Raw genomic sequence first — 15,140 nt, forward strand, 5'->3', positions numbered from 1 at the left:
AAAAATCAAGATTTTAGAAAATAAAGCTTTGGTATATTCTGAATATAACGGCAGATAACAAAGCTTATAGTTTATTACAATTCCTCCCTTTTAAGAGTTACCTTCTTCCTTCACGCCTGTAATCCCAGCACTTTGGGAGGCTGAGGTGGGTGGATCACGAGGTCAAGAGATGGAGACCATCCTGGCCAACATGGTGAAACCCCGTCTCTACTAAAAATACAAAAAATTAGCCAGGCATGGTGGCGGGTGCCTGTAGTTCCAGCTACTTGAGAGGCTGAGGTAGGGGACTCACTTGAACCCGGTGAGGCAGAGGTTGCAGTGAGCCGAAATTGCGCCACTGCACTCCAGCATGGTGACAGAGCGAGACTCCGTCTCAAAAATAAATAAATAAATAAAAAATAAACAAACAAAAAGAATGAGTTACCTTCTTCCAGCTGGGCACAGTGGCTCACGCCTATAATCCCAGCACCTTGGGATGCCAAGGCGGGCGGATCACTTAAAATCAGGAATTCCAGACTGGCCTAGCCAACATGGTGAAATCCCGACTCCACTAAAAATACAAAAATTAGCCAGGCATGGTGGTGCACGCTTGTAGTCCTAACTACTTGAGAGGCTAAGGCAGGAGAATCGCTTGAACCCAGGAGGCAGAGGTTGCAGTGAGCAGAGATCGTGCCACTGCACTCCAGCCTGGGCAACAGAGCGAGACTCTGTAACAAAATTAGCTGGGCATGGTAGCATGGGTCTGTAATCTCAGTTACTTGGGTGGCTGAGGCACAAGAATTGTTTGAACTCAGGAGTGGTAGGTTGCAATGAGCTGAGATCATGCCACTGCACTCCAGCCCGGGTGACAGAGTGAGACTGTCTCAAGAAAAAAAAAAGTCTAGATCAGAAACTGCATAAAGCCACTTCAACCATAAAATCTAATATCAAAATATATTCACAGGAGTTGATCACTAAAAAACATGGGAAATTTTAATTTGAAAGTTTTTTGCAAATTTAATATTTAATATCATTCCTAATACTTTGTATTTTATCAAAATTAGATACTTAGAAGAAAACATTACCACCATTTAGATGCCTCCAAATATTTTCTATTTTACCCCAGTACGCTGCACAACAATGATCATTTTCTGTATGTCATGATATAAAGGAGAGGGTCTGATACAGATTATAAAGTTTGTCTGCCACCCATCTAACCCTAGGACCCTCACTCCCTCCTCCCATCCTATACACTCCCTTTCTCATTTCAAAGAATCAGGGCTGCAAGTGTAGACCATTGCCAAGTTTCAAGTCTGTGCCCTACAGGGTCAAGGACTTTCGGAAAAGTGCTTTTTGTACCTGAGACACAACTGGACCTTAAGTTTGTTTATTTTTTGAGATGGAGTCACCCAGGCAGGAGTGCAATGGTGTGATCTCAGCTCACTGCAACCTCCGCTTCCCGGGTTCAAGCAATTCTCCAGCCTCCACCTCCAGAGTAGCTGGGACTACAGGCACCCACTACCACACCCGACCAATTCTGTATTTTAAGACGGGGTTTCACAATGTTGGCCAGGCTGTTCTCGAACTCCTGACCTCAGATGATCCGCCCGCCTTGGCCTCCCAAAGTACTGGGATTACAGGCTTGAACCACTGCGCCCGGCCTTTGTTTTGGTGGGGGAGGGGGCGGAGTCTCGCTCTGTCACCCAGGCTGGAGTGCACCGGGGCAATTTCCGCTCACTGCAACCTCCGCCTTCTGAGTTCAAGTGATTCTCGTGCCACAGCCTCCCAAGCAGCTGGGATTACAGACGTGTGCCTCCATGCCCGGCTAACTTTTGTATTTTTTAAAAGTAGAGATGGTGTTTTACCATGTTGGCAAAGCTGATCTCAAACTCTCCACCTCAGGTGACCCGCCTGCCTCGGTCTACCAAAATCCTGGGATTACAGGTGTGAGCCATGGCGCCCGGCCAGAGCTTAAGTTTAGACAAAAGCATAAAAAATAACGTCTAAAAACAGCACACAGTCAGGATGAACAACAAATCTGGACCAATACAATGGGGAGGACAAAAAGATGTGAATAAATGGACTGACATTTCATGTTCCTGGAGAGAACTTAGTATCCCATCCCACATTGTTTCGCGATTTAACATTAACATTTATACAAAAGTTATTAATTAGAACAAGTTATTGATTAGAATTAACTTGATTAGAAAAACCTGGAAAAACATACCCTAAAGTGCAGCCAGGTGATCACTCTTCTTGATCACCTATGTAGTGTTTCATAGGGTACTCTGGTGTGAATACCACTTTCCAAAGGTCTTTCACTTTGCATTTTTCTTTGTATCCAGAATTGATAAAATTACCAGGACTATTTCACAGTAATCAGACTTAGAAAATCTTAACACTAACTAGACGCTAAGGCCATACATTCTTACAATGTCTCAAGTCTATTGCTGGCCATCACGAGCACCTGGATACGCAGAATACGTGAAAGTTTGCGAAAAAGGAATCAAAGCAACAGGAGGAGTCTGGTTTGAACGGTTATTTCATCCAAATTACATTAAGGACTGCTAACTGGTTTCTGCCCCACAAAACTACCCTTTGTGCATGTTTCCAAACTATAACGCAGGTCCTCCTGGGGCAACGGTTAGATAAATTAACAAATTCTTAGACTTTGCGCTCCCTTTTCCAAACTCGAAGTCGACCACTCCCCATTTGTTAACAGAAACTTTTAATGTAACTGATTAGATTTCTAACCTTTCCTAGGGAGAACCAGTTCAATTCTAAAAGAGTTGGTCACATGGGTTGCTAAATTAAAATATAAAGCATTTCCTAACAGGGAAGGGAGGCTCGTCAATTGTGGTTATTTTTATCAGTAACTTTAAATATGGATTCATAGATTATCAATTTATGGCTGGCCTGGGTGTTAGAAGATGACCTAATCCCATCCCCATTTTCATGTAAAAAACTGAAACTACAGCTCTGTAAAGTCAAATGATTTAAAATCATCTGACTAGGCTGAGAAAGGATTAGATCTCTAGAGCATTACGGTAACAATCTTTCGCAAACTGGTAGCATTATCTGGCGACCCTGCTTTTCTGAAAATCTTGTCAATTATTCAGTTCCTTAAATTCCGTCAGCTACAACAGATGCATCAGCTCTTTCCACACTAACTTGCAAGAAGCACATTAGAAAATAGTCCTGACTTGTTTCTTGAGATCAGTAACTAATGAACTGACCTCCACCAGTCCTGCCTCAGGTCGTTAATGGTAAAAATTCTGTATGTCGGCCGCGTTTTGAGGCCTGTCCAGGGTGCCTGTGATTCCTACACGTCGGAGCCGCAGAGATTTTCAGTACATGCCCTCAGGTGGGCGCCGCAGTCACAGACACTGGTCCCTGGCATTTGGAAACAGGACAGGTGGTCCGAAGGGCTAAGGGGTTTTTCCTGCAACCTTTAAATTACAAGCAAGAAAAACGTAGGTTTTATTTCGGGCACAGGAATGGAATGAATTCGGAAAAGGAAAACTAGAGGCCTGCGGGGGTAGGAGGCACAAGCGCGAGAAGAAAGGGAAAGGCCTTTCTGTCTGGTGACGCGCGATCACGAGGCGTTTTCTCTACGTGGACACTCACCATTGGCGGAGACCGAACTGACGTCCCGGAACTCGTCCGGACGCGAACGGCGCCAAGGCGGTCCTGCCCTGAAAGTCGGCGAGGCGCGCGCGCTCCCGCAGCACGCCGCGCCTCCGCCCTCCTCCCGCCAACCCGCTGGTCCAGTCGTTCTTCGCGCCCGCTTGGCTCCGCCCCCTTCCCAGCTCGCTCCTCCCCCACCAGACTGGCGGCGCGCGGAAAACGCGTCACGTGACGACTGGCCCCGCCTCTTCCTCTCGGTCCCATATTGAACTCGAGTTGGAAGAGGCGAGTCCGGTCTCAAAATGGAGGTAAAACCGCCGCCCGGTCGCCCCCAGCCCGACTCCGGCCGTCGCCGTCGCCGCCGGGGGGAGGAGGTATTAGGGGGAGAGCGGGGGGTTGGTGGGGAATGGCCGGCGTGGGGGGCCTGGTTCGGTGGGAGCGGGGAGGCCGGGTGAACCGGGGCGGCCGTCCCGCGCTCTTGCGTTGAGACGGGCGGTGGGAGGGGGAGGGGAGCGGGCCTTGGAGACCTCCTCGGGGCCCCTCACCCGCCTCGCCTTCATCTTCGGCTGCACAGGCGGCCCCTTGGAGGCGCGGCGTGGTCGGGGAGGTCCCCGGAGGGAAGCCGGCCTGCCGGTTGCGCGGCCTCCGAAGCGAGGCCGAGGGCGGCATGGCGGGCCCCGGCGGGAGCGGTTGGGAAGAGGTTGTGGGGGAGGGGAAGGGACGAGCAGGCACATCCGGGCGAGCGAGCAGGCGGGCGGCGGCCACATTGACATTGATTCGCCGCCGCGTTACGAAATGGCGCATTGGCCCGCAATGGCCGCCGCCTCGCTCTGCCGCCGGGAAAGAGAGCCTGGGATTGGAGAGAAGAGGGCGGAGGCGGCCCGGCAGAAAATGCCGCAAATGGCCTCGAAGCACGAGAAGGTAGTGCTTTCGCTGAAGTTCGGCGGACGCTTTTCTGGGCATTTTACCGGTTCTCTCCGCGAGGAGAAGTCGATAATTGGCCTGTTCTTTTCTTCGCAGCATCCTGTTGGAAATACGAGATTGTTAAAAACTTTGCTGCTTTAGAATACTTCCTGTTTTTGCTGAAGTAGTTACATTACACTTCTCAGACCGCCATGTGGGCGAAGAACTTAGTGTTTGAGAACTTGAGTGCAGATGTGAAAAACAACCCAGCCAGCTTTTTACCGACCCCGGCCGTTGGGGAGGGTGGGTGGAGAAGAATTTGAGTGTAGATGTTAAGGAAGAATTTTAAAATGTTTTTTATCTTCATGTTTTCCCATTCTTTGAGTCGGCTCTGCTTGTAGTTTCCTGGAATTTTATTTAGAGGACTGCAACCAAAGTTGAAATTTTCACTTGTTTGCAGTACATTTAATGTGGATCCTGAATATTTTTGTCGATTTCGTTATTGTCAATCGAATACATTTATCCAAGACTTGAAAAGATGAGACTACATGAATTAATGCTTTAGGCTCTTAACATTTTTTCTAGCATGTGACAATCTCTTCACATTAAATGCCTTAACATCTCTACCTCTAGAAGACACTTGACATGAGAATGTAAATGTGAGCCCCCTTATTTAAGGACTTCGGGTGAAGGAAACCTTAATGCATGCATTAAATGACAGTTCATGCAATGTGTTAAGAAGTCTGACTGAAGTATAAAACAATTTCAAGACATCCTAATTCTTAAAAATCTCAATTTTTGTTTTGCTGTGCTCCGTTCTTATAGTCAGACAATACATGCCATTCCTAACGTAAGTTCAACTTGGCAGTTTGTTGTGACTCTTAAAATTGAGTCATAAAATGAAGATTTTTGCAGCATATAACAAACATGGGTTATAGAAAGCTATTTGGTCGGCTTTTTTTTTTTCCTCTTAGTTTTTTTGGGAGATGCTGGTTTGGCTTAGGAATGCCTATTTTAAATTAATTTGCTTGAAAGCAGTGAGTTTCTGTAAGTTTGACATTTAGAACTTTTAGATTGTTCATCACAGTTTGGAGTTTAAAATTAAAAGCATGTTGGGATGTAGACTGAGAAGAGTTGAAGTGGGATAGATGCAACACTGCTTCTCCAGCAGTTTAGTGCCTTAGAAAATGACTTCTCATTAGCAGCTTCTAAAGTAAAGGTTTTCAGACAATTGCAGCTTTTAAAAAATGAAGGGTTTTTAGATTCTGGATTTGTCTTGGATTTCAGTTTAGTTGAAGTGATGTTGGCATTTGAAAGGCTGGTTATACGTTTCCTTGACAGAGTTAGCCCTTTTAACAGTTGAAGTCTGTATTTCTGGTCAAAGTTTTTGTTGTTTATTTTTTTGTTGTTTTGTTTTTGTTGAGACGGAGTATCGCTCCTGTCGCCCAGGCTGGAGTGTAATGACACGATCTTGGCTCACTGCATCCTCCTGGCTTCAAGCGATTCTCCTGCCTCAGCTTCCCGAGTAGCTGAGGATTACTGATGCCTGCCACCGCACCCAGCTAGTTTTTGTGTTTTTAGTAGAGATGAGGTTTCGCCCTGTTGGCCAGGCTGGTCTTGAACTCCTGATCTCAGGTGATCCACCTGCCTCGGCCTCCCAACGTGTTGGGATTACAGGCATGAGCCACCGCGCCCAGTGTCTGGTCAAAGTTTTAACTGGACAAAGTGTTAATTGTCACAGGAATTTGATGTTGATTTTATTACTTACAGTACATTAAAAGCTCTTCGTGCATCTTAATCCATCTACTGTAAGATAATTTAAGAGTATTGGTTCTTTCTCTCAGGGCCATGATCCAAAGGAACCAGAGCAGTTGAGAAAACTGTTTATTGGTGGTCTGAGCTTTGAAACTACAGATGATAGTTTAAGAGAACATTTTGAGAAATGGGGCACACTCACAGATTGTGTGGTAAGTTACACTAAGGGAATAGAAGGGTTCTAAGTGTTGAAGAGAATCCGTGGAGATGTTTTCAACGTTATAAAACTTTTCTTTTGTAGGTAATGAGAGACCCCCAAACAAAACGTTCCAGGGGCTTTGGTTTTGTGACTTATTCTTGTGTTGAAGAGGTGGATGCAGCAATGTGTGCTCGACCACACAAGGTTGATGGGCGTGTAGTGGAACCAAAGAGAGCTGTTTCTAGAGAGGTATTTTAATAATATATTGTGTAATATATGAAATTGTTGTGAAAGTTTGTTTCTTGACTTAATATATTACTTTATTTATAGGATTCTGTAAAGCCTGGTGCCCATCTAACAGTGAAGAAAATTTTTGTTGGTGGTATTAAAGAAGATACAGAAGAATATAATTTGAGAGACTACTTCGAAAAGTATGGCAAAATTGAAACCATAGAAGTTATGGAAGACAGGCAGAGTGGAAAAAAGAGAGGATTTGCTTTTGTAACTTTTGATGATCATGATACAGTTGATAAAATTGTTGGTAAGTAACAATTTATGGTAACTCGAATGAGAAAGTAGACGTGGGTTTTCTGTCTTGAACTAAATTTGCTAAATTGCTTGTAATTTTCTGTTGCGTGTAATGGCATTTATAGTGTATAGTCAGTTTTTATTGTGTCTATACCTGTGTAATCAGTATCCAGATCAAAAAAATAAACATTAACATCTCAGAATGCTCCTTCATTCCCAGAGTAACTACCTGATTATGTCTTAATGGGTTACATAATGACAGAGGGTATCTCGTATATGTGCTTTTCCAAACATAAAATAACTTTCTGTTTTGTTTGATTAAAAAAAAATTTAGTTCAGAAATACCACACTATTAATGGGCATAATTGTGAAGTGAAAAAGGCCCTTTCTAAACAAGAGATGCAGTCTGCTGGATCACAGAGAGGTGAGTAGGACCATACACATGTACACAGTGGACGTGAGTCATGTTTGTAAGGTTCTTAAAAATCTCCCTTGCCTGTGTTAAAGGTCGTGGAGGTGGATCTGGCAATTTTATGGGTCGTGGAGGAAACTTTGGAGGTGGTGGAGGTAATTTTGGCCGTGGTGGAAACTTTGGTGGAAGAGGTAGGCTGTTTATCTTCTGAGTACATGCACACCTAACATTTCAGTAAGTTGAATATATGATTTTAATTGATTTCTTGTTTTTCCTCAGGAGGCTATGGTGGTGGAGGTGGTGGTAGCAGAGGTAGTTATGGAGGAGGTGATGGTGGATATAATGGATTTGGAGGTGATGGTACGTGGCTTATTTTCGATTGATATTTTAACTTCCTGAAAATTATTACACTTTTCTAATTTTAGTCAAAGCTTGAATGGCTTAATGGTTAAGGTGTATTTCCAAACTAATGCCATAGAAGAGCAGGAACCCTTTTTCCCCTAAAGATACATCAGCTGCTCTTTTTCAGCAAGTAGTAGGGGTTGAGCCAGATTGTTTTATTAAGTCTGAGACTGTATTTTTCTTAGTGAAATTTTATAAAAGGAAAACTGATTTTTTTTTTTTAACTATCACAAGATGGTTAAACACTTACTTTCATTCTTACTAGCGCAGATACTTGATATTCTATTATTATTAGCTATCACCAGGCTTCAGAGTGTTAAATCAACTCACTGGCTTATTTGCCAGTGGCTTAAATGTAATATAAAACCATAGTTGAGTAATCCTAGCTGTTCAGGAGGCTGAGGCAGAGGGGTTGCTTAAGGTGAGGCTTTTGAGACCAGTTTGAGCAACATAAGGAGAGACCGTGTCTCTAGAAAAATAAAATAGGGGAACGTGGTGGTACATGCCCATAGTCTAGCTACTCAGCAGGCTGAGGTGGGAGAATGACTTGAGCCCAGGAGTTCAAGGCTCCATTGCTGTGGTTGCACAACTGTACTTGAGCCCGGGCAACAGAGCAAGACTCAGTCTCTTACACACACCAGAATTGAATAACTTGACTATACACTTGAAACGTTTTTGTGTGGTCTTGTTTTTTGTTTTTTTTTTTTAGGTGGCAACTATGGCGGTGGTCCTGGTTATAGTAGTAGAGGGGGCTATGGTGGTGGTGGACCAGGATATGGAAACCAAGGTGGTGGATATGGTGGCGGTGGTGGAGGATATGATGGTTACAATGAAGGAGGAAATTTTGGCGGTAAGCATTCACTTGTTTTATTTAAATGTTAAATATTCAGTGTTGCTAATAGTTGGCATGACACATATTTGAAAAGTGTTAAAAGTTAGCATTTTATCAAATTTTATGTTTTGTAATATTAAAAAATACTAAAATGGTGAGTAGTTCAAACCAAATTTTCTTGACTTTGCTGGTTATTTAGTAAAATGTATTCAACTCCTTTTTTTTTTTGGTGAGATGGAGTTTCGCTCTGTTGCCCAGGCTGGAGTGTAGTGGCGTGATCTCAGCTCATTGCAGTTTCCGCCTCCCGGGTTCAAGCGATTTTCCTGCCTCGGCCCCCCAAGTAGCCGGGAGTACAGGTGCATGCCAGTACGCCCGGTTATTTTTTTGTGTTTTTAGTAGAGACAGCGTTTCACCATGTTAGCCAGGATGGTCTCGATCTCCTGACCTTGTGATCTGCCCGCCTCTGTCTCCCATAGTGCTGGGATTACAGGCGTGAGCCACCACGCTCAGTCAGATGTACTCAACTCTTAATTGAGTAGTTAAAAATGAACATTTAGCAGTATTTAATACATGTTTTACATGTAAAAGATTGGGAGTTTATTTATTGCCAAAATGTTACTTAACTCTTAGGTACATTTAAACTGGACAATTTGGAATAAAATGTTTGAATACTGCAGACATGTTGAAGTGTGCAGATTGCCATCTAGGGCTTAGGTTAACAAAGTACTTTGGGTCTTAATATGTCACAGGTAGTTGCAGACTTTAAGCAAGCAAGTATAGGTCATTAATCCAGAATACTGTTAAAAGCTTTCTTAGGAATGGACTGTTTTGTTGGACCTAATTAACATGTCAGTGACAGATGAGTGAAGTTTTAACAAGTTATAATGCCTCAGAATCATAGGGAATGGAACACTGACAATTTTAATGGTGTTAATGGTAGAGAGAACATGGGCCTAGAGGATAGCATCTAATATAGAAAAAATGTTGATTGTGTTTTAATACCCTGACATCAGTTATCCCAAGTGGTGCTACCAAAGTGATGTGTATAATCATGCTATCATAATTCTTAAAAGATAATAATTACATACATTAAAAGGGGAAAATGATTCTTGTGTAGATAAACCACACATAAAACCTTTCTGATTTCAGGTAACTATGGTGGTGGTGGGAACTATAATGATTTTGGAAATTATAGTGGACAACAGCAGTCAAATTATGGACCCATGAAAGGGGGCAGTTTTGGTGGAAGAAGCTCGGGCAGTCCCTATGGTGGTAAGTACTTTCTTAAATCAATTCTTTAGAGCCTTTTTAATTAAAGAAATGTGTATACTACTTTTAAAATACTATGTCTATTTTTAGGTGGTTATGGATCTGGTGGTGGAAGTGGTGGATATGGTAGCAGAAGGTTCTAAAAACAGCAGAAAAGGGTAGGTATCTTTAAATTTTTATTATGATGATAAAAGAATATGTGGAACTGTTCACTGAGTGTAATAATTTTTTTATCCTGTATTATTCAACAGGCTACAGTTCTTAGCAGGAGAGAGAGCGAGGAGTTGTCAGGAAAGCTGCAGGTTACTTTGAGACAGTCGTCCCAAATGCATTAGAGGAACTGTAAAAATCTGCCACAGAAGGAACGATGATCCATAGTCAGAAAAGTTACTGCAGCTTAAACAGGAAACCCTTCTTGTTCAGGACTGTCATAGCCACAGTTTGCAAAAAGTGCAGCTATTGATTAATGCAATGTAGTGTCAATTAGATGTACATTCCTGAGGTCTTTTATCTGTTGTAGCTTTGTCTTTTTCTTTTTCTTTTCATTACATCAGGTATATTGCCCTGTAAATTGTGGTAGTGGTACCAGGAATAAAAAATTAAGGAATTTTTAACTTTTCAATATTTGTGTAGTTCAGTTTTTCTACATTTTAGTACAGAAACTTTAACAAAATGCAGTTTTGAAGGTGTTTCCTTGTGAGTTAACAAGTAAAGAAGATCATTGTTAATTACTATTTTGTATGAATTTTGCTAAAGTTAACTGTAAAGAAACACCTGCTGACTTGCAGTATAAGGGGAATCTATAGTCTCCCCATTTCCAAACCATGATATGAATGGGCGCTGACATGTGGAGAGAATAGATAATTTGTGTGTTTGCAATGTGTGTTTTAGATAAATAGGATTGGGTATTTAAATTAGCATTTGTGAATTTAATAGCATTAAGATTACCTTCAAATGAAAAAAATCTCAAAATTTCTATTTGGTTTTTGTGCATTTTCTTTTAAAATGTAATCATATGATTTTAGTGTGTTAGACTTGCTGAGTCCTAGCTGTGTTTAGAACATCTCCATACATTTACCTTGGTCAAATTTGAACTGCTGCCATAGGTTTTGGGTGTAAAGAATGTTTACTGCCCTCCATTTAAATTCTGAAAAGGGATAGTGGATGTTTTCCCTCTCCTATGTTAGAAACTATTCTTAAAAACTTTTCAAAATATAGAACCATTAAGCCTGCTATATCTGAGCAAATTAGTGGGTACCTTTTATTTTTCTTTTTTTAAAGCACAAGAGGCCCATAAATCTTGAGTTATTTTCCTTAGTTTAATTTTTTTTTGATACAAGTTTTCAGAGCAAGAGAATAAAAATGATGCGTTATTAAACCCCTAACTGGCTGGCATGCTTTCCTGTTTGTATTCTATACATTTTGCTGGATGAAACCAAGGATAGTTTAGGTATAATTGTCCAAAATAACCTAACTGCAGCAGAAATGTAGCACAGTTGCTTAGTACAGGCTTCTCACTTCCTACAGACCTGAATTCAAATTTGAATAGTCTTGAGTTCTTAAATGCCCAAAGAACACACTGTTATTTCTTGTGTATATTTCAACATAAATCATGTTGTTACCAATTGGTTCGGAAGGCCCTGGTTGAGAAGACTTTTAGATAATAAGGTCATATATATATATAGTAATATAAGCCAATGTCTACTGTTTTGCGCCAGCTAGTGCTTACAATTTCATTTGAGCCCTGAGTATGTGCCCTGCTGTTACTCTTTCTTTGGTAGTTGAACGTTGAATTCAAGTCTTTCTTTTTGTTTTAAGAAGTACTAAGCAAACAAGCAATAAAAAGGGGAATGGGGCGTGCTAGTGTTTGAATATGCTCTCTTGTTGCTCTAATTCTGTGCCTCTGTGCATTAATATTTGGATGCATGCAATGCCAGCATGGAAATTGGTCTTCACACATACTGCAGTTTTCCAGAAACATTCACAAAACAATGTAACAGACATTCCATTTGTTAATGGGCATATATGTGAAAAGCAGTGTAGAAAATAGGCTAATATTAGAAAATGGTTAAGTCCTTAATAACTTCAAGTGTGGTTATATAATGGACACTGTCAATGTTCATAACTTAAACCTGGGTACCTGGTCAAAATAATGCTTGGGAAACATTAAAATTGAGCTAAATTGTCTCAAGTTCTTTTATTCATATAAATAAAGTTTAAAGGAATGGGGGAGATTAACATTTCCTGTTTTATGTTTGTGAAATTGTTTGACACAACCTTGACAGTATCCTTTAATGGCATGAGGTTAATTGTACTGTTAACCAACTTTCTATGTTCTGGAACTAGTATTATAGTGAAAACATTTGCAGTAAGTTGATGTTTACAACCTATAAGCAGGTGAAATCTGTGTATGTGACCTGTTTATAAGTTGTATTAGCTTAGATCTTGTGAACAGTGTGGAAAAGTAAGCCATGAGGAGAGCGATTTAACCAGCTTTAAAGGACCTAAGATGTGCTTTTTAAGCACAGTGTGGATCAAAGGAAACTCACTAAGACAGGACTTCAGCAGCCTTTTGTGTTTGGACAAGTCAGCATAAATAAAGAATGACAAGGCAGCAGCAAGAGCTTCAACTACAGAGAAGTGAAGGCATAAGATACTATGATGATAGTGAGCAACTTTCCAAAAGCTAGTTAAATCTGCTTATTACAACTGAAATATCGAAGAAAGTCTAGCAGGAAGGAGCTCTTCGCCTTTTGGAACATCAATGAGAGATAGTTGCCACAGTCACTAGGTCTAGCATTTAGACCTGCAAGGAAGGGCAATAAGCATTAGGTAAGGCTTGAATTTGAATTTTTTCACTAATTAAAGAGTAATTTTTTGTAAAGCAAGGTAAGAGTAATCTTTTTGATTTGCAGGTTGAATGAGAACCCTACTTGCCTAAATGAGGAATGTCTTTCCTACCATCTAAAATACGAAGGTTTCTGGCTGGGTAAGGTTTGTAGTTGACAGTAAAACCTGATGACACCATTTGTTTCCCTGCAAGTCTACATTACATATTTCACAACTTTGTCCCTCTCTAGTAGGCACATTGATAAAATTCTTCGACTGAAAACTACCTGGGTACCATGTCCAACACATTTTAAACCTTAGTTTTAAAAATTCTCCTGCAAAATAGCCATAAGTATTAATATCAAGTCAGTTGTGACCCCTCGTGTATGCAATTCATTATTAGTGTCTTCAGGGTAAACTCAATTTTTGGTAAGAGAAAGTAGCTTCAGCTTTTGTGAAAACCATTTTTGTAATAAGCATGACACACAACACACTAAGCTGCCAATCCTCATACTAGGAAAACACCTTCAGAGGAACATTAAAAGTTACCAGGGCCGGGCACAATGGCTCACGCCTGTAATCCCAGCACTTTGGGAGGCCGAGGCAGATGGATCCCGAGTCCAGGAGTTTGATACTAGCCTGGGCAACATAACGAGACCCTGTCAACAAAAAATACAAAAATTAGCTGGGCCTGGTGGTACACATCTGTAGTCCCAGCTACTTGGGAGGCTGAGGTGGGAGGATGCCTTGATCCCAGGTGGTTAAGGCTGCTGTGAGCTGACTGCCCCACTGTATTCCAGCCTGGGTGACAGACCCCATCTCAAGAAAAGTTACCAGATGTCATGGATGAAGGTTGGTCTTCAAGTGGCCTCATACGTTCTCTTGCATATAAATTCAGGGAATTCATTGGACCAATAGGTTACATTTTGCTTCCTTTTTTGTTTTGGTTCATGTTAGGCAGTGGGGGCCTAATTAGTGCTCCTTTGTAAAAAGACATTTCCTGAAGAATACTGAATTATTGTTCAGACTGGTTGTTGGGTAATAAGGGCTGTTTTTGCTGCCCCAAAAGGGCTTAACCATTTAGGTGGTTAGTTTACTTTAAAAAACAAAAATCCTTTGGAGACAGATAGTGAAAATGCAAACTAGTTTCTAAATTACCAGTTCCCTACAGGAAGATGCAGTTTGCCAGTGTTTAGTCTCAGAAAATGACTGGTTGGCTCTGTATCTAAATCAGAACCCAATTTCTACACGTGTTGAATAAGGTAACAGCCTTTGATGAATTTCCCTCACAACATGGTTTTAGTGAAGCAGACAATTTTATTTTTTAAGGGCATTGTTCTTTCTAGTTCATTTCTTTTTATGAAATAAAATTATTTTGTTTAAACATAGTTCCATTGTCGTTTCTGAAAAATACAGTATTCTCATAAGTTGTAGCAGCAGTAAAAAAAAAAAAAAAATTGTTATATAAGTGGTTGGGGCAGATTTAACTGATTTTGTTAAACCAATTTGTAGGTTACTGCTTCTAATATTACACTCCTAAAAAGCTGAATTTATACTCATGTCCTAAAGGAGAATATGTGATAATGAAGTACATTTGTTAAGTAACTAATTGAAATAGGCTTGGTTTTAAGAGTTCCGGTATATAATAGTCAAAAGTTGAAACCTAATTGACAGTATCTCTTGGAGTTCCAGTAATGTCACAAATTAGTGAATAAGCATGCCAGTGTGCAAGGGTAATGTAAGGATTGTTAGCCTATCTAAATATTCAAAATTACTTTAAAACTTCAGTATGTTTTCTGATTTTTAAGAATTCAGAAGTGTTCTGTAATGGATTCAGATGTTTCATTTGTAGTATAATGAAATGTTTACAGAAAGATAACTTTTTCATTAAAATATTTTTAGAAATGTGTGTGTTGTTTTGTCACTTCACAATGTTCATGTGACTTAAACACTATAGGTGAATATTTTGAGTTATTTTACCAGTAAGTAATAAAACAACAGGAAACTTGGAGTGAGCCTTTATCAGTTATTTTAAAAGATGTGAATTCTATTATATGGGAAATAAGCATGGAAGAAAAAATATTTTTTAAAGTTATCAGCACTTGTTGCCTAAAATAGTTTAGGTCTTGACAATGTATTAGGTATTTGGGTGATACATGTGAGGCATCTGAACCTTTGAGGGAAAAAAGGATAAACGAGTGAGTGAATAGAAACAAACTAGGAGAAAAAGTTTGGTTGCTAGGAGGGAAAGGGCATTTCAGATGTTGGAATTCCCTAGTTTCTTGTGAGAGGCAGTGGAGTGGTTCAGTACTATATGGTGAAAGTAAGTTGGGGAAAACCTTTCAGGAAATTTTGTAGTCTCAAACTACACTGATGTTTAACCGAAGAGGAAAAGGGTAAGGATG

At 40.8% G+C, this 15,140-nt stretch overlaps 1 protein-coding gene across 3 annotated transcripts; it reads left to right on the forward strand.

Annotated features, from left to right (window-relative positions):
- The first annotated feature begins 1,828 nt into the window (after nt 1-1,828).
- HNRNPA3 (heterogeneous nuclear ribonucleoprotein A3) lies at nt 1,829-14,642 on the forward strand. 3 transcript variants are annotated; one of them, XM_025405408.1, is made up of 11 exons: nt 1,829-3,980; nt 6,354-6,476; nt 6,566-6,712; nt 6,794-7,004; nt 7,326-7,415; nt 7,499-7,594; nt 7,683-7,763; nt 8,515-8,655; nt 9,787-9,909; nt 9,997-10,064; nt 10,158-14,642. In XM_025405408.1, the coding sequence occupies exons 1-10, from the start codon at nt 3,909-3,911 to the stop codon at nt 10,047-10,049; spliced, it is 1,137 nt and encodes a 378-aa protein (XP_025261193.1). In that variant the 5' UTR covers nt 1,829-3,908; the 3' UTR covers nt 10,050-10,064; nt 10,158-14,642. The 3 variants fall into 3 exon arrangements, with proteins under 3 accessions (XP_025261193.1, XP_025261194.1, XP_025261195.1); XM_025405409.1 differs by having other exon boundaries at nt 1,829-3,914; XM_025405410.1 differs by lacking the exon at nt 8,515-8,655.
- The last annotated feature ends 498 nt before the right edge of the window (nt 14,643-15,140 follow it).

Source organism: Theropithecus gelada, chromosome 12, assembly GCF_003255815.1.
Source record: "Theropithecus gelada isolate Dixy chromosome 12, Tgel_1.0, whole genome shotgun sequence".
Classification (NCBI taxonomy): domain Eukaryota; kingdom Metazoa; phylum Chordata; class Mammalia; order Primates; family Cercopithecidae; genus Theropithecus; species Theropithecus gelada.